Source organism: Theropithecus gelada, chromosome 2, assembly GCF_003255815.1.
Source record: "Theropithecus gelada isolate Dixy chromosome 2, Tgel_1.0, whole genome shotgun sequence".
NCBI lineage: Eukaryota > Metazoa > Chordata > Mammalia > Primates > Cercopithecidae > Theropithecus > Theropithecus gelada.
In genome coordinates this window covers 95,672,904-95,694,770 of record NC_037669.1, presented here as the reverse complement: position 1 = coordinate 95,694,770, position 21,867 = coordinate 95,672,904, and the positions used below count along the sequence as shown (strand labels likewise).

Here is a 21,867-nt window from a genome sequence, read left to right as displayed (position 1 = left end):
AGGCATGATCCACCGTGCCCGGCCTCTCCTTATGTTTGAAACCTCACTGTGAATAAGGAAACTGAAGTACCAGCATTGGATAGGCCTAAGACACATACCCAGCCCTGCAGCCAGGTGGTGTGGGTAGTGTGATTGGCAGTCCTGCCTGAGTCCTACAGAGAAGGGCAGTTGAGATGAGATATGAGGGCCTGACCTAAGAATGTCTGTAGTTCAAGTTAATATTTATTGGATCTTTGCCATCCTCATCATCTCATAAACTTAAAGAAATGTATAATGAAATAAAATGGCTGCACTCTTATCTTCTCTCGCTGTTTAGATAGAAGAAAAGTATTGTTATGTAAAGAGAAGATGATGTTACTGTTATTCACATAACTTTACTTACTAGACAGTTTGGGGGAACTGGCTCATAATTTCTCTCACACTTGGGTAGTTTGAAAGTAAACTTCCATGCCGGGCGCGTTGGCTCAAGCCTGTAATCCCAGCACTTTGGGAGGCCGAGACGGGCGGATCACGAGGTCAGGAGATCGAGACCATCCTGGCTAACACAGTGAAACCCCGTCTCTACTAAAAAATACAAAAAAATAGCCGGGCGAAGTGGTGGGCGCCTGTAGTCCCAGCTACTCGGGAGGCTGAGGCAGGAGAATGGCGCAAACCCGGGAGGTGGAGCTTGCAGTGAGCTGAGATCCGGCCGCTGCACTCCAGCCTGGGCGACAGTGTGAGACTCCGTCTCAAAAAAAAAAAAAAAAAAGTAAATTTTCAAAACATTTTCATACTGTTCGTATTTTAAAATATTTGAGACTATTGGAGTAGATAGGAACCTTGGAGATTAGTTCAGCCTCATCATTTTACAGATGTTTTCATACTTTTATTCTATTTTCCCTTTTCTTTCTGTATTTCTTCTTTTATGTTTTATGTGTAATTAAGGGAGTTCATAACGGACCTTTTTAAAATGAATTTTAAATTTTCCATTTCTTAATTTTAAATGGAGTAGGAGTTATATATAAATTCTAAGGATTAAGTTGCTTTTCGATGGATTTCTTTTCTGTTGGTTAATTGCTTTCAACCAGTTAAAAAGTATTCATGCCTTTGACTTTTCAAAAATTAAAAATTGCCTTTCAGAGTCCTTACATATATTTTCCTTCCCTTAAAGTTTCCATCTTTCTAACATGAAGAAAATAAAAAAGAAAGTTACTTGTAATACAAATGGTTCTTGCTCTTCTATCCAAGTTCCTTAGATATGAACCACCTCCATAAGATCCTATGTTTTCTCTCTGGTTTTCCTTGCTTCTGTTTTCTCAGCATTATTTGTATTTTTCCATCTGCTTCCTGAAGACAAAGCACTTAAAAATGTCTCAACCTGAGTTGTATGTTAATCCATTTACAACATCTTGTCAGTGTAGCATTATTCTTTGTACCTTCATTTAATGAAAAGTTTCTCCTTTTTGTATGCATATTAAAGTGTGCCTTCCTAGAATGTTTTAAAGTCATTTGAAGATCCTATTCTTCCAAACACAGGGACATGGTAACATTTGCATTTTTAATTCCTTTTACCAGAATGGGAGACCATGACTGAGAATGAGGAGGTGACATCAAAGCCAAGTAGTTCTCAAAGAGCAGACTCTCATAAAGGAACATCAAAAAGACTTCAAGGAAGTGTTCCCCAGGTCCTTGATTTTGAAGAAGAGTGTGAATGGCAAGTTTTGGCAAGTCAGTGGGGAAATGAAACAGATGAAAGGGCAGATACAGTGAAGAAAGGTTCCCTGTGTGAACGAGACAAGAAGAAAAGGACTCCACCAGAGAAACAAGGCCAAAAGTGGAAGGAATTTGGAGACAGCTTGACTTTCAGTTCAGCTATTTCTGAAACTTTAATAGGTACTGAAGGAAAGAAGTTTTATAAATGTGATATATGTTGTAAGCATTTTAATAAAATCTCCCATCTTATAAACCATCGGAGAATCCACACTGGTGAGAAACCTCATAAATGTAAGGAATGTGGAAAAGGCTTTATTCAGCGTTCGAGCCTTCTAATGCATTTACGGAACCATTCAGGGGAGAAACCTTATAAATGTAATGAATGTGGGAAAGCATTTTCTCAAAGTGCTTACCTTCTAAACCATCAGAGGATCCACACTGGGGAGAAACCTTATAAGTGTAAAGAGTGTGGAAAGGGCTTCTATAGACACTCAGGCCTAATTATACATCTAAGGCGCCATTCAGGGGAGAGACCTTATAAGTGTAATGAATGTGGGAAAGTTTTCTCTCAGAATGCTTACCTCATTGACCATCAGAGGCTCCACAAAGGGGAAGAACCTTATAAATGTAACAAGTGTCAGAAAGCTTTCATTCTGAAGAAGAGCCTCATTCTGCACCAGAGAATCCACTCTGGGGAAAAACCCTATAAATGTGATGAATGTGGAAAGACCTTTGCTCAGACCACTTACCTTATTGACCATCAGCGACTCCACAGTGCAGAGAACCCTTACAAGTGTAAAGAATGTGGAAAAGTTTTCATTCGAAGTAAAAGCCTCCTCTTACATCAGAGAGTCCACACAGAAAAAAAAACCTTTGGTTGTAAAAAGTGTGGGAAGATTTTCAGTTCTAAGTCAAACTTCCTTGACCATAAGAGGATGCACAGCAGAGAGAAACCTTATAAATGCACTGAATGTGGGAAAGCCTTTACTCAAAGTGCTTACCTTTTTGACCACCAGAGACTCCACAATGGGGAGAAGCCCTATGAATGTAATGAATGTGGGAAAGTTTTTATTCTGAAGAAGAGCCTCATTTTACATCAAAGGTTCCACACTGGAGAGAATCTCTATGAATGTAAAGATTGTGGCAAGGTCTTTGGTTCAAACAGAAACCTCATTGACCATGAGAGACTCCACAATGGGGAGAAGCCATATGAATGTCAAGAGTGTGGGAAAACCTTTATTATGAGCAAAAGTTTTATGGTCCATCAGAAACTCCATACCCAAGAGAAAGCCTACAAATGTGAAGATTGTGGGAAGGCTTTCAGTTACAATTCAAGCCTGCTTGTGCATCGGAGAATCCACACTGGAGAAAAACCCTTTGAATGTGGTGAGTGTGGAAGAGCTTTCAGTTCAAACAGAAACCTCATTGAGCATAAGAGAATCCACAGTGGTGAGAAACCCTATGAGTGTGATGAGTGTGGCAAATGCTTCATTCTGAAGAAAAGCCTCATTGGACATCAGAGAATTCACACGAGGGAAAAATCTTATAAATGTAATGACTGTGGGAAAGTCTTCAGTTACCGCTCAAACCTTATAGCCCATCAGAGGATCCACACTGGCGAGAAGCCCTATGCATGCAATGAGTGTGGAAAAGGTTTTACCTACAACAGAAACCTAATTGAACATCAAAGAATTCACAGTGGAGAAAAAACCTACGAATGTCTTATATGTAGGAAAGTCCTTACCTCTAGTAGAAATCTTATGGTACATCAAAGAATCCACACTGGAGAGAAACCTTATAAATGTAATGAGTGTGGAAAAGACTTTAGTCAGAATAAAAACCTTGTTGTACATCAGAGAATGCACACTGGGGAAAAACCTTATGAGTGTGAGAAGTGTAGGAAATCCTTTACTTCTAAGAGGAATTTAGTTGGCCACCAGAGAATTCACACAGGGGAGAAACCCTATGGGTGTAATGATTGTAGTAAAGTTTTTAGGCAAAGAAAAAACCTTACTGTACATCAGAAAATCCACACAGATGAAAAACCTTGTGAATGTGATGTGTCTGAAAAAGAATTCTGTCAGACCTCCAGCATTCATCTTCAACAGAAAATCCATACCATTGAGGAATTGTCTTGGCTACAAAACACCCATGAGTCCAAGATTGAGATTCAGAAAATCTAGTGTCATATATAAAATGGAATAGAATCCCTGCCTACTTAAGTAACTGTTGGACAAATGATATATATTTCTTCTAAGAAAAAAAGTTTATTATTTACTCTTTAATAGACAAATGAGTAGCATATAGAAGAAAGTTAATAGGCCGGGCGTGGTGGCTCACACCTGTAATCTCAGCATTTGGGAGGCCGAAGCGAGTGGATCACCTGAGGTCAGGATTTCGAGCCCAGCCTGACCAACATAGTGAAACCCTGTCTCTACTAAAATACAAAAATTATCCAGGCATGGGGGCACATGCCTGTAATCCCAGCTACTCAGGAGGCTGAGGCAGGAGAATCACTTGAACCCAGGAGGGCGGAGGTTGCAGTGAGCTGAGAGCATGCTATTGCACTCCAGCCTGGGCAACAAAAGCAAAACTCTGTCTGAAAAAAGAAAAGAAAGTTCATCCCAACTTTCAAGTCTACAAAAACATAATTCAAATCTAATAACATATTTGTAAATGACAGCAACAATATCTTTGTATTAAAAAGTAGACATGGGCTGGGTGCAGTGGGTTACTCCTGTAGTCCCAGGACTTTGGGAGGCTGAGGTGGGAAGATCACTTGAGCCCAGGAGTTGGAGACAAACTTGGGCAACATAGGGAGACCCATCTTTAGTAAATAAAAATAAATTTATTAATAAAATTAAAAATTTAATCATAAAAAGTAGACATTGGTTTTTAAAATGTGTATAGTATGCATTTTAAAGATAGCGTCACTGCTATAGAAAACCTGAAGGCAGTATGATCCAGAATGGTCAGGTGTGGAGTTGAGTGGACAAGAGTCTGCTGATGAGGACAACCTAAGAAGAGCACTGGATTTGGAATCAGAAGACCTACCTTTGATTCCTGGCTTTCCCTTAATGGCCATGTGATGTTATTAAGTCAGCCCTAAAGCCTCAGTTTCCTGTCAAATGTTGACATGATACCTACCTCACAGGGTTGTTGTGAGGGTTACATGAAAGGATCTTTGTGAAAGTGCTTTTTGAAATCATTCAGTTGTCAATAAAGTTGGATAAAAGAGGTTATGGTCAAAGTTTAAAACATGGGATCACGTAAGTTTGTGTATTAAGTCAATATTAGAATGAGGGGGATTCTATGAACCTAAAAGATGCTCATTTTTGTAAGAGGAAGTATGGTGAATAGCTAACTGGAATTTAGTGCTGTAAGAATAATTTTTTAAATTTACCTTTAAAAATAAGGGAGTTAATAGATTATATATCTAGTTTATGTGTATGGAAAAAAATGTTATGGCCAGCCATTAACCGTGATGCTAAGGAAAACAATTTATTTTCCAGCTTCTGAATTTGAAACTTAACAGATGTAGAGTGTTAAAATGGAAGGGCAGTGGTACCCTGCTTTCCCTATCCAGAGGGAAAAAATCCTTGACCGAGCAGTTGAGCTGATGATCCCCGCCACAGTCATTGTCAATTCTAATCAATATTTCATCATTGCTGTCAAATGATAGCCTGTTACTCATGAAACAGCATTCTGTCCCAGCACTAAATTTACTGGGTCATAAATTTTTCTTACGGAGCCAAGCTCTTCACTGATTAAGCCAATGCAGTCAGTGCCCATTAACCCCTGTGAACCATTCTGTGTCCTTGAGTACATTTGTAGGTTTTAACTCAGTCTATATTTTTGAGTTGGTAATTTTTATGTTGTAATTTTCAAAGTTCTGTTTCTGTAGCTGGACTGTGAATAATACCTGAATATGAAGATTATGTTTTTTAATAATGTCAGAGTGGTATTTTGATTATCATAAATGTTACTAATTCAACCCCACAGTCCTTGGGGGCTGGTTCCTCATTAGAATGAAAGGTAACCAAGAGTGAAAACTGGAAGGGGCCTAAGGCTTAAAGTCTTAAGACCTGGATGTGGGTCACGTTTTGCCATCTGCCTCAGAAAAAAATCTCTTCAGTTCTTGGAGCCTTGAATTCCTCATCTGTCAAACAGGAGGAAGAATATCTACCTCACAAAGTTCTTATGAGATAATGAATATGAAAATGCTTCATCTATGTTGTAGAAGAATCACCCCAGCTTATATAATAATTGCAAAGGACATATGTAGTTTAACAGTAGAGACTGCTGTCATTTGCCTCTTCAGCAAGTAACAAAATGTAACATTGCTTAGATTGAGACAGCCCACATAATGTGCCACCTCCTGTGATGTAATAAGCTGACAAATGTTCAACCTGAATTTCATTAAGCTTCTTGGACCTCATTGCCAGGTTACAGGAAATACAGGAGGCAGAGGAACAAATAAAAGACACCATGAGAAACAAATCCAGAACATGGAATATTGTATAAGAAAGCTGCCCTGGATTCTTCTTCAAAATATGATGATGATGAAAAAGAGAGGGGACTGAAAATTGTTCAAGCTGTCTGAGTCTACTGTGAGTTTATTATACCGTTCTCTGCTTTTGTGTATGTATGAAAATTTCCATATGAAAGGTATAAAACATGGATGAGGAGGCTTGTTTTTAAAAGATGATACTAAAGAGCCATTAGATACTAAGAACCAGAAATAGACTCACATAAATGGCCAATTGATTTTTGACAGGGGCAAAAGCAATTCAATGGAGGAGGGATAGCCTTTTCAGCAAATACTGTTGGAGCAATTGGATATCCATAGGCAGTAAACCAACAACTTCAGGACCCAGGACTGAGCTAAGAAGGCTCAGATGACTCAAAAGCATGCTCCTTGGAAGGAAAAAAAAAATGTTAAATTGGACTTCATCAAAATTAAGATAATTTGCTCTGTAAGAGACATTTTTACAAAGATGAAAAGATATTACAGGTTGGGAGAAAATATCTGCAAATCATATCCAGCAAAGGATTTGTATGTAAACTACATAAAGAACTTTCAAAATTTAACAGTAATAAGTAAATACAATTAGAAAATAAAAGACATTTCACTGAAGTATACATAGCAAATAAGCAAATGAAAAAATGTTCAACATCATTAGGCATGAGGGAAATGCAAAGCAAAATCATGAGATATCACCACATTCCTATCAGAATAGCTAACTTTTTTTTTTTTTTAAATGGTGGTAACTGCTGGCAAGGATGCAGAGAAACAGGATCTGATACTGTTTCTCTGGAAATGTAAAATGGTATAGCCACTCTGGAATATAATTTGGCAGTTTCTTGTAAAACCAAACATGTGTATGTCATACCTCAGGAATTGCACTCCTGAGCATTTATCCCAGAGAAATGAAGACTTGCGTTCACACAAAAACGTGTATATGAATGCTCATAGCAGCTTTATTTGTAATGGTCAAAACCTGTAGGCAACCCATATATCCTTCCTTAGATGGTTAAAACAAATTGTGGTTTATGTATTACCATGGAATACTTGTTACTCTGCAATAAAATTGACTGACTTATTGATATCCGTAACAACGCAAATAAATTTCAAGAAAATTAATGCTGAGTGAAAATAATCACAAAAGGCCATATTGTGTATGAAAATATTCATATAACATTCTCAAAATGATAAAACTATAGAGATGAAAAATGGATTAATGGTTGCCAAAGGTTAGGGATGGTGGGAGGGAAAATGGGGAGAGGGTTGGATGTAACTATAAAGAGGTAGCACCAGGAAAGTCTTGATGGTGATGGAACACTAGTGTATCTTGATTGTAGTGGTGGTTAAACAAATCTGTATGTGCTAAAAATGACAAAAGTATAGACACATACTGTACCAATGTTGATTTCCTTTTTCATATTACGTAAGATGTAACCATGAGGGGAAAGTGGGTGAAGGGTGCTATCTTTGCATCTTCCTGTGAATCTATCATTTCAAAATAAAAAGTAAAAACCAACAATGACAACCAAAACCCAAAACTAAAGAGCGATAACCAAATAAAGTGTGTGAAACTGATTTGAAAAAAAAGTTATACATGTTTTAAGACAATTGGGAAATTTGAATATGATTGGTTATTAGATGGTATTAGGGAATTTTTGTTAATTTTCTTACCTGTGACGGTGATGGTAGTTTGAAGAATATTCTTAATCTTAAGAGATGCATGTTGAAGTATTTGGAATTAATGTTCTGATGTTTACAACTTAAAAAAAAAAAAAAAGATTTTAAGTACGTATTGAGAGATCAGGCAAACATAGCAAAATGTTCGTTGTTGAGTCCAGATGGAAAATACGGGTATTCAATGTGCCATACTTTCAACTTTTATGTACTCTGATATTTTCAAAATAAAATATTTGAGGGGAAATTATCAGGGCTTTTTACAGATTAATGCTGTGTAGCTTCAGGCTCTTGGGTGCGCGCCTCGCCTGAGTGTTCTATCTCTGCTTGGGGATGCACCCCTCCCTGAGGCTCACTTAGAGCTTCCAACCGCACAATCCTCCTAAGCGTTTCGCCCCATCCCTGGTGTGGGGCGACACTGGACACCCATCGAGAGGAAAGCACCTCCGAGATTCCTAGAGAGGCCGGCTTGGCTACTTGGAGAGCCGGAAGCCCATCCCGAGACACTTCCTGTCCGGTCATTGTTCTCGTACCGATGGGAGCTGAGGTCCCGGTCAGCCGGCCTCATGCTGCAGAGCCAGTGAACTCAGGTCGGGCTTCTCAGCTGCGAACAGTGAGTGAGATCGAAGCGGGTGGGCACGAACGTCGAGGGAGAAAGAGGGGCTGTCCCAGGGACCATGGCCCTAGGAGCGGCCCCTGCGTCCTTTCCCTGGGGACACCAGCCTTGTCTGTCCTGGGGTGGGTGAGTTCCCCACAGCCTTGGAATCCCGGCTGCCGCCCACCTGGGGCCTGGCCCGGGAGAGGATGGACCCAGACCAGCCAAGGGGCCAGACAGGTCCCAGGGACGGGGACGCGAGGAGCCTATACGTGGAGAGAATGGATTGCCACGTTTGGAAATAGAGAAAGGACATTGAAAGGGAGCCTTTGATAGAGGGCCCTGTGCCCTCTGGGACCAGAGGTCCGTCTGAATCTGATCAGAAGTCTCATGAGAGTACTCACAGTAGGCAGTCTTGCACATACACAAGGTGGAACTAGTCTTAAGACCTTCCTACCAGATTGAATTCGGATAGTGATGGAAAGAATAATCCTCCAGAATTAAGGTGTCACAGGAATGAAAGTATTGCATTACTTAATAAATTCAGTGTATACAGTAAGTGGTCAGTAAGTTGACATGGGGAAAAGAATATGATCACTTCAATAGCAGCAACAGGGGATTGAATAAGATTTAGCACCCTTTTCCAATAAAACATTCAAAGGGGGATAGAAGGAAGAATTTCAGTCTCTTCATAAGCAATCAAACTAGTAAGGTTATGTTGCTCACAGGTTAAAAACAGAAATCCTGCTGGCTTAGCTGTGATAAAGGGTTTCTGTTAATTAGTGAGGGTATGAATTGGCATGGTGCTTTTGGAAAGCAATTTGGCAGTACATATCAACCAGCAAATCCTTGAATAATCCTTGAACTCTGATTATTATAAAGGAATAATTCAGCAAAAAAAAAAAAAAATTATTTACAAAGAAAAACTTTTAAATATTAATAAAATGGAAATGTAAACTTTTACTAAATAAATGGTTCATAAATAGGATATGGTTACGTAAATGATAATATAGCCACAATTTAGAATACTATGCCAGAGTGAGGTAGTTCTATATGTATTGTATTGAAAGATTGTTAAGACTATTGTGAAATACAGAAATTGAGTTAAAAAACAATGCAGGTTGCTGAACAGTATATAACTGTGATGATCTAAAGTATGTTTTTGAAAAATAAGCAGTATGTGTGAAGGTGTACATATAAGTATGTAAATGCAGAGAAAATGGGTTAGGACTCCCATCTAAACTGATAAGTACTTTGTATGTGTGTGTGTAGTGTGTATAGGTTATATATTTAATTCTATATATTTCTGTATTACTTGATCCTTTTTCAGTGAAGATTTATCAACACTATAGGTTATTGTGTAGCATTTAAAATAAGCATGAAGAGCCGAGTGTGGTGGCTCATGCCTGTAATCCCAGCATTTTGGGAGGCCAAGGTGGGTGGATCACAAGGTCAGGAGATCGAGACCATCCTGGCTAACACGGTGAAACCCTGTCTCCACTAAAAATACAAAAATTATCTGGGCGTGGTGGTGGGCGCCTGTAGTCCCAGCTACTGGGGAGGCTGAGGTAGGAGAATGGCGTGAACCCAGAAGGCAGAGCTTGCAGCGAGCCAAGATCACGCCACTGCACTCCAGCCTGGCAGACAGAGCAAGACTCTGTATCTAAAAAAGAGTAATAATAACCATGAAGAATGGCAACATGAAAGTAATCTTTTTTTAAATCTTAAGTGTAATATTTTATCTCACAGGACATTTGGAAGCTATGGAAAATGTAAAAATCAAATAAAAAAAATGAAAAGAACCTTAAAACTACCTGTAATTACACCACCCAGAGATAACTACCCACTGCTAACATGTTTGTATAAAGACTCCCAGTCTTTTTCTTGGGATCCTTTTGTTCACATTATTTTGTATCCTTGGCAATAAAAAATCTTTTGTTGTAAAATCCTTTTTTAAAAAATGCTATGATGATAATTGTGAAAATATGTATCCCCATAGTCAAAAACAAGAATTTATAAAATCATAATTATTAGTAGTACAGTTGGAGATTTTCCTTTGAAAGAAATATCTTAAATCTTAAAATGTATAGTGGTTATCTCTTTGGAGGTAGACCGAGATGGTTTTTCTTAATCATTTGCTGCATTTTTTAAGTTTTTACAATAAAAGTATGTTAACTTTTAATCAGGAAAAAATCAATAAACATTATATAAAGCTGTTTGCAATGTGGTTATTATGAGAAGACATTACATATTTACAGTCCAACCCCTTCATCCTATGAGGGAGGAATAGAGGATTCCATGTCCTACAGTGGCCCCTGGCCAGGCACTGGTGAAATTTGCCAGTGTGCTAAGTGGCATCCAGCAAATCTCTCCTTGGTGCTAACAGTGTTTTCTGATTTCTCAGTAGGCAGTACTCATCTTGGCCCTGGGAAGAAACTCAAGAAGAAGCTTTTGAAACATAAAGCTTAGATGGGGTTTGACCTCTGCTGGGCAGCTCCCATCTGTATGAGTTCCCCTGCTGAGCAGAGAAGATGACTGCAGAATTGAGAGAAGCCGTGGCCCTAGCTCCATGGGGCCCAGTGAAGGTGAAAAAGGAGGAGGAGGAAGAAGAAAACTTCCCAGGTCAGGCATCCAGCCAACAAGTGCACTCTGAGAACATCAAAGTCTGGACCCCAGTGGAGGGTCTTCAGACAGGCCTTGATGGATCAGAAGAGGAAGAAAAGGTAAATTGGGGCCTGAGAGGAAGAGGGGAGGAGATACTTGAAGACCTCAAGGAGTTTAAGAGGGGACTCTGCCCCTCTACTTCCACACCTGGAGTCTTATTTCTTGGGTATGATTCTAGCTTCCAGTCACTTGTAATAGGATAGAAATGTTCTCTTCTGATTGATGTGACATTCAGTACTTTCTATAAACCAGTGGTTCTCAAATTTTGCTACACAGAACCTGGAGAGCTTTTTATAAAATCTTGATGTCCATGCTGTATTCTGTTCCCATTAAATCATAATCCAGGGTCCAAGCACAGTGACTCACACCTGTAATCCCAGCACTTTGGGAGGCCAAGGCGGGAGGATCACTTGAGGTCAGGAGTTCAAGACCAGCCTGGGCAACATTGCACACCTCGTGTTTTTCTATGCAGAAATACAAAAAATTAGCTTGGAATGGTGGGATGTACCTGTAATCTCAGCTACTTGGGAGGCTGAGGTGGAGGGATTGATTGAGCCCGGGAGGCATAGGTTGCAGTGAGCCGAATTAACGCCACTGCACTCTAGCCTGGGCAACAGAGTGAGACCTTGTCTCAAAAAAAAAAAAAAAAGAATCTAGGGGTGGGACCTGGGTATCCATGTTTTTAAAAACTCTTCAGGTGATTTCAGTCAGGTTTTGACAATGCTAACCAGAGCTTCTAAACTTTAATGTGCATAGGAATCACCTAGGGGCTCTTGTTAAAATAGTTGAAGTTCAGATTCTGATTGAGGACGTCTGGGTATGGTCTGAGAGTCTGCGTTTTCTTTTTCTTTTTTTTTTTCAAGCTTGTGGGTGATGCAGATACTGCTGCTGATCTTTGCACCACACTTTGACTCATGAGGCTGTACACTGTGCTGTCCTTAATGTTTCAAATGCACCCCTTACCATTACTAGTCAAATGAGGGCAGAGGTTCCCCCAGAGTCTTTCTGTAATAATATCATCAAAACCTTGCTGCTTTGTTCCTTAGATCCCACAAAAGTTCACTTTGAAAATTCTTCCCATATGCTCTCTCCGCTTATGTACTCACTGATAAGCTAGGTTTAGATTCTGGAGTGAGCAGTGAGGTGCAATCAAAGTAATAAGCAAGAAAGTAGCTGGCTTGCTTCTCTGCCCAACTCACCCTGGGGATTGGAGGAGACTCTGGCTTCCTTTTCTGTTTTTAAAAATTGTTTTATGGCCTCCAGGAATAGATAATTATGTTCTCATTCTCAAAATTGTAATCACACTACCCCCTACCACCAGTTCCCTCTTAAACACGTTCCTCCTTGTCTCTAGAGTCAGAACATATTCTGGGACATGGCGGTAGTCCTGAAAGCAACTCAGGAGGCACCTGCTGCTTCACCCCTTGGCAGCTACTCGTTACCAGGGACTCTGGCCAAGAGTGAGATACTGGAGACTCATGGGACCATGAACTTTCTAGGTATGGTTCAATTCCCTGATTCTGAATCTGACCATTGGGGTTTCTCAAAATCTTTTCAGAGACTGTGGTGGGCATCCAGTTTCCTAGGTTGACCAACAGAGTACTGAGGTATTAAAAGTGTCAAGGAAAGTTGGAAAGACAAATGCTGAAATGCCTGTGCATATGTTACGGGAAGTGCCTTATTTTGCACACAGGCTCAAGACACCAGACAAACATAGGTTTTGTCCCTAAAACCTAATCAACAGCAATATGGCACCAGGTTCAAGAGGCTGAAGAAGAGACCCAGGGCCAGCAAACGACATGGAGTTTTACTAGATGTTTATATACAGGTTAGACAGTCTAGAGGCAGTGGGCTGGGCACAGGAGAACCACATGCCCCAGCGGCACAGGCTGGGCAGGAGAACTGCAACCGCTTGCCAAAGGCATGCAGTTTATATAACATTTTCACTTAACACCCTCCCATGAATGACCTCCACCTGGCAGCCTTAATTTAACACAAAACAAGGGGCCCCAATCCCCTTTAGGGCCCATATTCCACTGAAAGGGGTGGGGAATGGATAAGGAATAGATCTCCAGGTTGGCCACTTCTGGATTCCTTTGCTTGGAACTCCAAACTGTGTTCAGGTGTGTCTGCCATACAAGCTCATTCTCAGGTTATGCTTAAGTTGTTGCCATCAGGTGTTTTTACCATACAATAGGCGAATTCCAAACTTACTTTTTAGTGATATTTATTGTTCAGTGAGTTTCATCTCTGTGCACACATGTAAGCACATGTCCTCTTTATATGCTTTGTAGTTAGCATAGGTTAGTGAGCCTGCAAGAGATGCTAGCTGAGGTAGGATCAGTCAACTTTTGTGGTGATTTTGAGCAAATGCCCTGGAGATGTTCTGTTTTCATAGATCTTTGTGCAAATTATGGAGAATTTTGAGCAGCTATGTCAACCATAATGAGGTTCAAAACTAGGTCTTCATGGAGGGTACTGATGGCTTATCAACTTGTTCTCTCTAAGCTAGGACTAAAGAAAGGGTAGTATGTTCTAAAGATCTCACTGGCAGTGGCAGAAGCTTGCCTGTGGAGGAGTGACATTTAAGTGAGGGTCAAGAATGCAGTATCCATGAGTCCTGTGTTTCAAAGCACTTATCGGATGATTGTCAAGCCCTGTTCTTTTTATGAGTCTGCCAGATAATTAACACTTTGAACCCTCTCTCCTCCCTAACCAGTTCCTCAGGCATCTGGGGACCAAGTCACTTTCTTAAACCAGTGCTATGGGGAAGACGAGGATCTCCACCTAGATTTTCTTGTCTCATTTTTAATTATTCCCAAACTCTTAGCAGCTTCTGTTCCCCACTTTCTGCTTTTTGTTCCATTCTCTCTGGTGCATTCCCCTGCGTGTCACTTATTTTCTGTCTGTTGGCTTTATCAGCCATTCATAGTCTTAACCCCAACAGCTGCACCTCATCAGGAATGGGCTCCCTTTTCCTACTTTGCCTCTTAACTCAAGACCGTGTTCATACCCGAGACTTACCATTTTGTGCTGCCAGCTATTTCCATGGCGATGGCAGGAACACTGCCAACACTATTTCCATGGCGATTTCAGCAGGCGATGGCGGGAACACTGAGCTCTATGTGTGAGAGACATCTGAGTGGGGTTGCTGCCCTGCCTCTAGTAACTGTGACCTTGAGTAAGTCCCTTCTCTCTCTGGACCTCCATTTCCTGTTCTACAAATTGGGTGTGTTCATTCATTAAGTATAGGATTCGTTGGCGCTCTCCTTCCTGTGTGCCAGGCAGTGTGATAGGTGCTAGAGATACAGAAATGAATAAGACACAACCTTGCTCTTTTTTTAGCTGAAGGAGAACAGTTTCATCATCGTGATGAAATTGTATAATATACATGAAAGTGCTTTGGAAATTGTGATTGTTACTGGGTTTTTAATGTCTGAGCAAGTTTTAACTGCAGTTTTCATATTTTAATTAATGTTGCATTTATTAAAGTTTATTCATTTAAAAACCAATTTTTAAGCCATTAAGCATAACTTTTTACTTCATCCATACGTCTAGAAATATTTGTATAAAAGTGAGAGCATTTGTATTTTTTCTTTAATTTATGTTCAGTTAAGCTTCAAATTTTACAGATTAAATTTTTTAAACATTTTGGCCGGGCGCAGTGGCTCATACCTGTAATCCTAGCACTTTGGGAGGCGGAGGCAGGTGGATCACCTGATATCAGGAGTTCGAGACGAGCCTGGCCAACATGGTGAAAACCTGTCTCTACTAAAAATGCAAAAATTAGCCAGGTGTAGTGGTGCGTGCCTGTAGTCCCAGCTACTCGGGAAGCTGAAACAGGAGAATCGCTTGAACCTGGGAGACAGAGGTTGCAGTGAGCCAAGATTGCACCACTGCACTCCAGCCTGGGCGACAGAACGAGAATCCGTCTAAAAATATAAATAAAATTAAAATTTTTAAACATTTAATCCTACCTGCTTATCAAATTTCTTTATATAAAACATAATTGCAAATTTGATATCTTTAGTTCTTTAAAACATTCCAAACACCTAACTGAGCAGATTTACAAGTCTTGTAAATAAAATCTTGATAAACACACAGCTTTTATAAATCTAATGAATTGGACTTATAAATTTAGTAAATCAAATTACCCTTCTTATCTCTGAATATAGTCACCAGCTGAGATGGCAGCCTCATGTAGCATTTCAGGTGTCTTTAAAAAAAAAAAAAAAAAGTGAAAGAAAAGTATTGATTTCAAAACGATGGCTATGCCTGTGTTCTAGTTGGTCACAAATTAGTTTTTGGTTTAGTTTTTCATTATTTCTGTACTTAATTTAATTTCTCTAGAGCTACAGTAATCCTACATGTTTTTAAAAAAGGAAAAATACCATTTCAGAGAAACCGAGGTTATACACCCAGATTATTTGCTGATTAATCTTTTTACCCAAAGAAATTTGAACTTGACCAACACCAGATGGACCCTAATTCTCTTTTCTTAGGCTTTTGTCCAGACCCCAGGTCTTACTTTACTCAGTGATGAATCACTTGCATGAAAACCTTCTAGGCTACAGTTGCACCTGGTTTTGTAATGGTTTTGACAGGAGACATCATTCAGATAGAAGGAGTTGTTTCCATTATTGACAGTAATCAGTTTACCACTGATCTTCATTTTTCATGCCCAACATTCTAAATCTCCCAGTAAGGAGGGTAGGAGTGAAGGTCAGGGAGACAGTGCAGCTATGAACTAAAGTTTTCATGGGCTCTGTTTCTGTTGGAGAGATGCCCAGCTTGGGGATGGGAGGCCCAGGTGTCAGTGATGGGGAGTTAAAGCAAAAGAGGAGGTGAAAAGAACCAAGGGAGGAGATGTTAGATGAGAGAAGAATAAAGTGGGATGTAGGAGGAGATGTTAGATGGGAGAAGAATAAAGTGGGATGTAGGTGTTAAAGTAACAGTAAAGAACATAAAGAGAAGAAAGTAGTCAGCAAAAGAAAAACAGAAGAGGCATGAAACTGTATATGGAAAAATTCAAAATATTTCACACAAAAATTAAAAAATAGGAGAGGAGAGAGATGAAGAGTCAGTAAGGAGTCAAGATAACAGGAAAAAATAAGAAAGCAACAGCAGAAGAAAAGATAGAAGAGCAAGTAAACTACAGAGAGAAAAACAGTACATTTTTAAAAAGCGAGAGATAGCAGAACAGTAGGAATAGAAATAACCAGAAAAAGTTTAGCATTTTAGATTTTTTTTTTTTTTTTTTTGAGATGAGTTTCACTCTGCCGCCCAGGCTGGAGTGCAGTGGCGTGATCTCGGCTCACTGCAACCTCCACCTCTTGGGTTCAAGTGATTCTCATGCCTCAGCCTCCAGAGCAGCTGGGATTACAGGTGCCTGCCACAACACCCAGCTAATTTTTTTGTATTTTTCCTAGAGACGGGGTTTCACCATGTTGGCCAGGCTGGTCTCCAACTCCTGACCTCAGGTGATCCACCTGCTTTGGCCCCCCAAACCAAAGTGCTGGGATTACATGAGCCACCACACCTGGCTTTTTTTTTTTTTTTTTTCTCTAGATTTGAGATAGCGTCTCTGTCTCGTCCAGGCTGGAGTGCAAGTGCAGTGGTGCAGTCTCAGCTCACTGCATCCTCCACTTCCCAGATTCAAGCAATTCTCCTGCCTCAGCCTCCCAAGTAGCTGGGACTACAGGCATGCACCACCACACCTGGCTAATTTTGTATTTTCAGTAGAGACGGGGTTTCACCATGTTGGCCAGAATGGTCTCAAACTCCTGACCTCAGGTGATCTGCCCACCTCAGCCTCCCAAAATGCTGGGATTACAGGCGTGAGCCACTGCGACCTGCCAGCATTTCAGATTTTTATTGTTTGTCATATCTGGGGCTCTACTATATCTAGCACTTGGGCATTTCTTTCCTCTGACACTGCTCATCTTGTCTGAACGATTGTGATAGAATTTCGGATTACCATACTCTTAACCAGGCAATCAAACCAGGCTGTTTTCCTACCCGCAATATTGCTTTGTACCACTCCAACATCCTTGTCCCACCCACTCATATCATTGGTTGGATGGTCATCCTGTAGGATATTTCCCTCTCATGGGTGCTAGTCTCCCCACCGTGCAGTAGCAGCAGTTATAACCTGAAGCTCACAGCACCACTGCTTATTTCTGAGCTGACATCACCAGTGGGAATACCTCCCTCCTCTACAGGCTTGCCACCCATTCCTGTTTCCCTTTATTTCACTTGCCTTATTTCTTGAGCTTGGTTTAACTGACAAACACTTGTTAAGGGTTCACTGTGCCAAAACTGGGTTACATGGTTGCACATTTCAAGGTCAAGGAAAGTGAGGGTGCAGAGGAGACAAACATAAAGAACTATGATGTTACTGATAGCAGGACTCCTTTTTGATACCATTAGATTCTGAAGCAATGTAAAGCATCCAGAGACTAATCAGTATCATAAAGCTTCAGGGTGTTTTGATGTTCTCATGATATTTTCTGGCATTGTGGAGCAGGCTATGCCATAACTCAACAAGGTCAGCTTTCCTTGACACAGTGCTAAGCTATTCCTATGACACAAGGGTAAGAGTTTGCCATGTACGGTTTCTTTTTTAATTCTCCTAGTGTAGCTGTCTATCACCATAGCAACTCCCCTCCCCTGAGCATTCATCTTTCCTTCTGACCCCTCACAACATCATCAGTCAGCTTGAAAGTTGCTGCACACATTCAGAACACTGACTGTATTCCAGACATTGCCTTAGTAGTTGACATAGAGCAACTCCATTAATATACTCACAGCCTTATGAGGTAGATACTATTAGTATCCCTGTTTTAGAGATTGGGAAACTGAGGCACACAGGAGTTAAGTAGCCCAAAGTCATGCAGCTAGTTAGTGTCAGAGCAGAGATTTGAAACCAGGCAGTCTGGCTCTAGAATCCATGTTCTTAACCTATATGCTGCAGGACCTCACAGCGTTTCATATGCTTTTGGCTGCTGTGGCTATCTTGGCAGCCAGTGTTACCCTTTCTGTCCATGCTTATCCTTTCTTTGATATCCAGTATCCTCAGACACAGAAACCTCGGTTGCTAGATCTTTGTTTACAGGTAGCAAATCTCCCTAATTAACTGGTGGGTTGTAAGCAAATCCACACTAAGTAGCTAAGGTAAGAAGGCAAGCCTAGGGAGAGGCTCGTGTCCTTCATAACTGGTCTTCATTGCAAGGGCAGTCATCATACAGCCAGGAGGAGCGCTGTCTGGAGATTGGGCCTCCCTGGCATGAGGCAGTGGGGTTAAGTGTCTAATGGAGGCAAGTGGAAGTGCTGGAAAGACCATGAGTCAGTGGATTCTGCTGTAGGTAGAGAGGAGGGCAAAGCCCCAGCTGAAGAACCTATAGAGGAGAGGTAACATGTGATGGGATTCTTTTTTTTGATGAAGCCATTTTGTGGAGGTGCTGAGATCACATACTCCCTTTTATGACCTGATGATCCTATTGTTTTTCTAGGCCAGAGAAAGCTAACATTTGTATTGTCTGTTTCTTGGTTCAGGTGATGAAACCAAGAACCTACAGTTACTGGTTCCAAAAACTGAGATATGTGAGGAAGCTGAAAAACCCCTCATCATATCAGAAAGAATCCAGAAAGCTGATCCTCAAGGACCTGAGTTAGGAGAAGCTTGTGAAAAAGGAAACATGTTAAAGAGGCAGAGAATAAAGAGGGAAAAGAAAGATTTCAGACAAGTGATAGTGAATGACCGTCAGTTATCTGAAAGCTTCAAAGAAGAAGAAAACCAGAAATGTAAGAAATCTGGGGGGAAATACAGCCTTAATTCTGGCGCTGTTAAAAATCCAAAAACCCAGCTGGGGCAAAAGCCTTTTACATGTAGCGTGTGTGGGAAAGGATTTAGTCAGAGTGCAAACCTCGTTGTGCATCAGCGAATCCACACTGGAGAGAAACCCTTTGAATGTCATGAGTGTGGGAAGGCCTTCATTCAAAGTGCAAACCTCGTTGTGCATCAGAGAATCCACACTGGACAGAAACCTTATGTTTGCTCAAAATGTGGGAAAGCCTTCACTCAGAGTTCAAATCTTACTGTACATCAAAAAATCCACTCCTTAGAAAAAACTTTTAAGTGCAGTGAATGTGAGAAAGCCTTTAGTTACAGCTCACAACTTGCTCGGCACCAGAAAGTCCACATTACAGAAAAATGCTATGAATGTAATGAATGTGGGAAAACATTTACTAGGAGCTCAAACCTCATTGTCCACCAGAGGATCCACACTGGGGAGAAGCCCTTTGCTTGTAACGATTGTGGCAAAGCCTTTACCCAGAGTGCAAATCTCATTGTACATCAGCGAAGCCATACTGGTGAGAAGCCATATGAGTGTAAAGAGTGTGGGAAAGCCTTTAGTTGTTTTTCACACCTTATTGTGCACCAGAGAATTCACACTGCAGAGAAACCTTACGACTGCAGCGAATGTGGGAAAGCCTTCAGTCAGCTCTCTTGCCTTATTGTCCACCAGAGAATTCACAGTGGAGATCTTCCTTACGTATGTAATGAATGTGGGAAGGCCTTCACATGTAGCTCATACCTACTTATTCATCAGAGAATTCATAATGGAGAAAAACCTTACACATGTAATGAGTGTGGGAAGGCCTTCAGACAGAGGTCGAGCCTCACCGTGCACCAGAGAACCCACACCGGGGAGAAGCCCTATGAATGTGAGAAGTGTGGTGCAGCTTTCATTTCCAACTCACACCTCATGCGACACCACAGAACCCATCTTGTTGAATAACAAGTAAGGAAGAGGAAGACCTCCAGCATTGGTCATAACCTTCTGCCTCCCTAATGAGACACCTCTTTGCTGTTTTCTTCCTCCTCTATAAAAGTGAGGGCTATGTCCTTAAAAGTTAAGAGTTTTCAGGAATGCAGCACAAAACACAAGAAAAGCATTTCAGAGGCTAATTTAAAGAAAACAAAAAGTAAGCACCTAAAGGCAAGGACTTTGTTTTAACTGTACCTTAAGCGGTCATGTTTTCTGAAGTGGAATGTGGCTTTCTTAGGAATGGGTCATACAAAGCTAAGTGGTAATGATGCTATTTGGGGAAAGGTCTTTTTTGCTTAATTTTGTTTTTTAAAACTCTGATGATTGCTTAAGCAACAGGCAGGTTATCTGCCTGGTTGAATTCTGGTTGAACTGTGTATTCTAATATTTCTGGTTAAGTGGTGACTAGGTAAGGAAACCACTTGGGGTATCAGTTCAACAATTCACTTATGAACGTTTATAAGCTTTCCATTTCCTAGGTAATTTTTAGACAGTCAGTCAAAACAAAAAAACTTTACTGAAAATGGACAGAAATAGGAAATGGACTTTTTCCTTACTGTCTATACCTCTTGAACCTTGGTATTGTAAAGATCTGGGGACCTCTGAGTCTATTCTGACCATTCCCTAGTCTGCATGGCCAAGCACTCAAGGATTGATGGACACCACACACCAGCTATATTCATTTGCCCAGATCAACAGCTCCTTCTCCAAACATCTCAAGCCCCCAATTCCCATCACATTCCATTTGGGTGAGATGCAACTAACAGCCCTTTCCTGGATAAAGGAGTCAAAGAATAAAGCTTGCCTAGAGGCATGCTCCAGTTGTCTCTGCTGTCATTCTGCTCAAGTCCAGGCAGGGGTCTCAGTTTGGGTTTCATTCTGACATTCTGGATGGTGTTCAGAAGAAATGGTGGAGCTCTTCTCATTCTGAGAGGACCTAAGAGGGAAAGTGAAGGGAGAGGGAAGGTGGAAGTAAGATTCCTAAGGTCTTAATTTGATTTTTTGAGAAATTCAGAGGTGTTGGAATATGAAAACTTTTAGAGGGATGAAGAAACTGGCTAAGGTAAGATACCTTTGTTACCATTGAGCCTTTACTCCTGGAAGAATGGTTTATTAAACTATGCAGTAGGTAATATGTAATAATATTGCCTTGTATTTATACAGAACTTTTATTCTTTGTTGTGTACCCTTATGTATTGACCATGATACCTGGCATGTATCTCACGCATTCACATAGATCACTACCTTAGTCCTTACAACACTGAAAGAGGTGGTTGCCTGTTTACCTGAGAATGGTCATTTAGCGCAAGGCCAAGTAACAAGTGACAGCTTATATCCAAGTCCAGGATCTGAATCTAGATTCTGTGTTCTGCCATGCCACTTGCCTCACTACCTGTAATCCCGATGCAGACCTGTGGGGGAGACAAAGGGGTATGTAGTCCCATTTTTCAGGTGAGGAAGCTGATGTGACAGATTTTGGGGAGTGCCTTAGGCACTGTGACCAGAAATCAGCAAACCTAAGACTACTTGGTCTCCTGATTTCTGGCTCTGTCCCTCCACGCTATTCCAGTGCCTCAGGGCATACGAGAGCATTTATCATAAATGCTGAGCCTGATGCAACTCTCATGCAGAAGTCCCATGCATTTATTATCACATTTCTGCAAGACTAAATATTAATCACATAGTGTTTTCTAGTTTATAGAGCACTTTTTTTGGTTTGTTTTTTGTTTTTGAAATGAAGTCTTGGCTGTCTTGCTTAGGCTGGAGTACAGTGGCACGATCTCGGCTCACTGCAACCTCTGCCTCCCAGGTTCAAGTAATTGTCACCTCAGTCTTCTGAGTAGCTGGGACTACAGGTGAGTGCCACCATGCCTGGCCAGTTTTTT

General features: G+C 40.8%; 2 protein-coding genes across 14 annotated transcripts in view; both read left to right on the top strand.

The window, feature by feature from the left end:
• LOC112619021 (zinc finger protein 197) overlaps positions 1-8,141 on the top strand; it is a 56,180-nt gene extending 48,039 nt beyond the window's left edge. For 7 of the 11 annotated variants that reach the window (XM_025376771.1, XM_025376775.1, XM_025376773.1 and 4 more), the window contains one exon: positions 1,555-8,141. In XM_025376771.1, coding sequence (XP_025232556.1) covers positions 1,555-3,875 — 2,321 coding nt within the window. In that variant the 3' untranslated portion in view covers positions 3,876-8,141. The remainder of the gene's footprint in view (positions 1-1,554) is intronic. The other 4 variants (XM_025376779.1, XM_025376780.1, XM_025376777.1 and 1 more) reach the window with 1 other exon arrangement.
• A 255-nt stretch (positions 8,142-8,396) lies between these two features.
• Positions 8,397-20,802, top strand: ZNF35 (zinc finger protein 35). 3 transcript variants are annotated; one of them, XM_025376108.1, is made up of 4 exons: positions 8,397-8,504; positions 10,891-11,209; positions 12,505-12,649; positions 18,705-20,802. In XM_025376108.1, exons 2-4 carry the CDS (start codon positions 11,018-11,020, stop codon positions 19,949-19,951), a joined length of 1,584 nt encoding a protein of 527 aa, XP_025231893.1. In that variant the 5' UTR covers positions 8,397-8,504; positions 10,891-11,017; the 3' UTR covers positions 19,952-20,802. The 3 variants fall into 3 exon arrangements, with proteins under 3 accessions (XP_025231893.1, XP_025231895.1, XP_025231894.1); XM_025376110.1 differs by having other exon boundaries at positions 8,411-8,481; positions 10,894-11,209; positions 18,705-20,797; XM_025376109.1 differs by having other exon boundaries at positions 8,411-8,504; positions 10,894-11,209; positions 18,705-20,797.
• Positions 20,803-21,867: the final 1,065 nt, after the last annotated feature.

Excerpts from the sequence above, each read along its gene's own strand:
- ZNF35 (XM_025376108.1), top strand. The coding sequence starts at position 11,018 with ATGACTGCAGAATTGAGAGAAGCCGTGGCCCTAGCTCCATGGGGCCCA. Across the intron at positions 11,210-12,504 it reads GATCAGAAGAGGAAGAAAAG|AGTCAGAACATATTCTGGGA; the intron begins GTAAATTGGGGC and ends CCTTGTCTCTAG. Across the intron at positions 12,650-18,704 it reads TGGGACCATGAACTTTCTAG|GTGATGAAACCAAGAACCTA; the intron begins GTATGGTTCAAT and ends TTCTTGGTTCAG.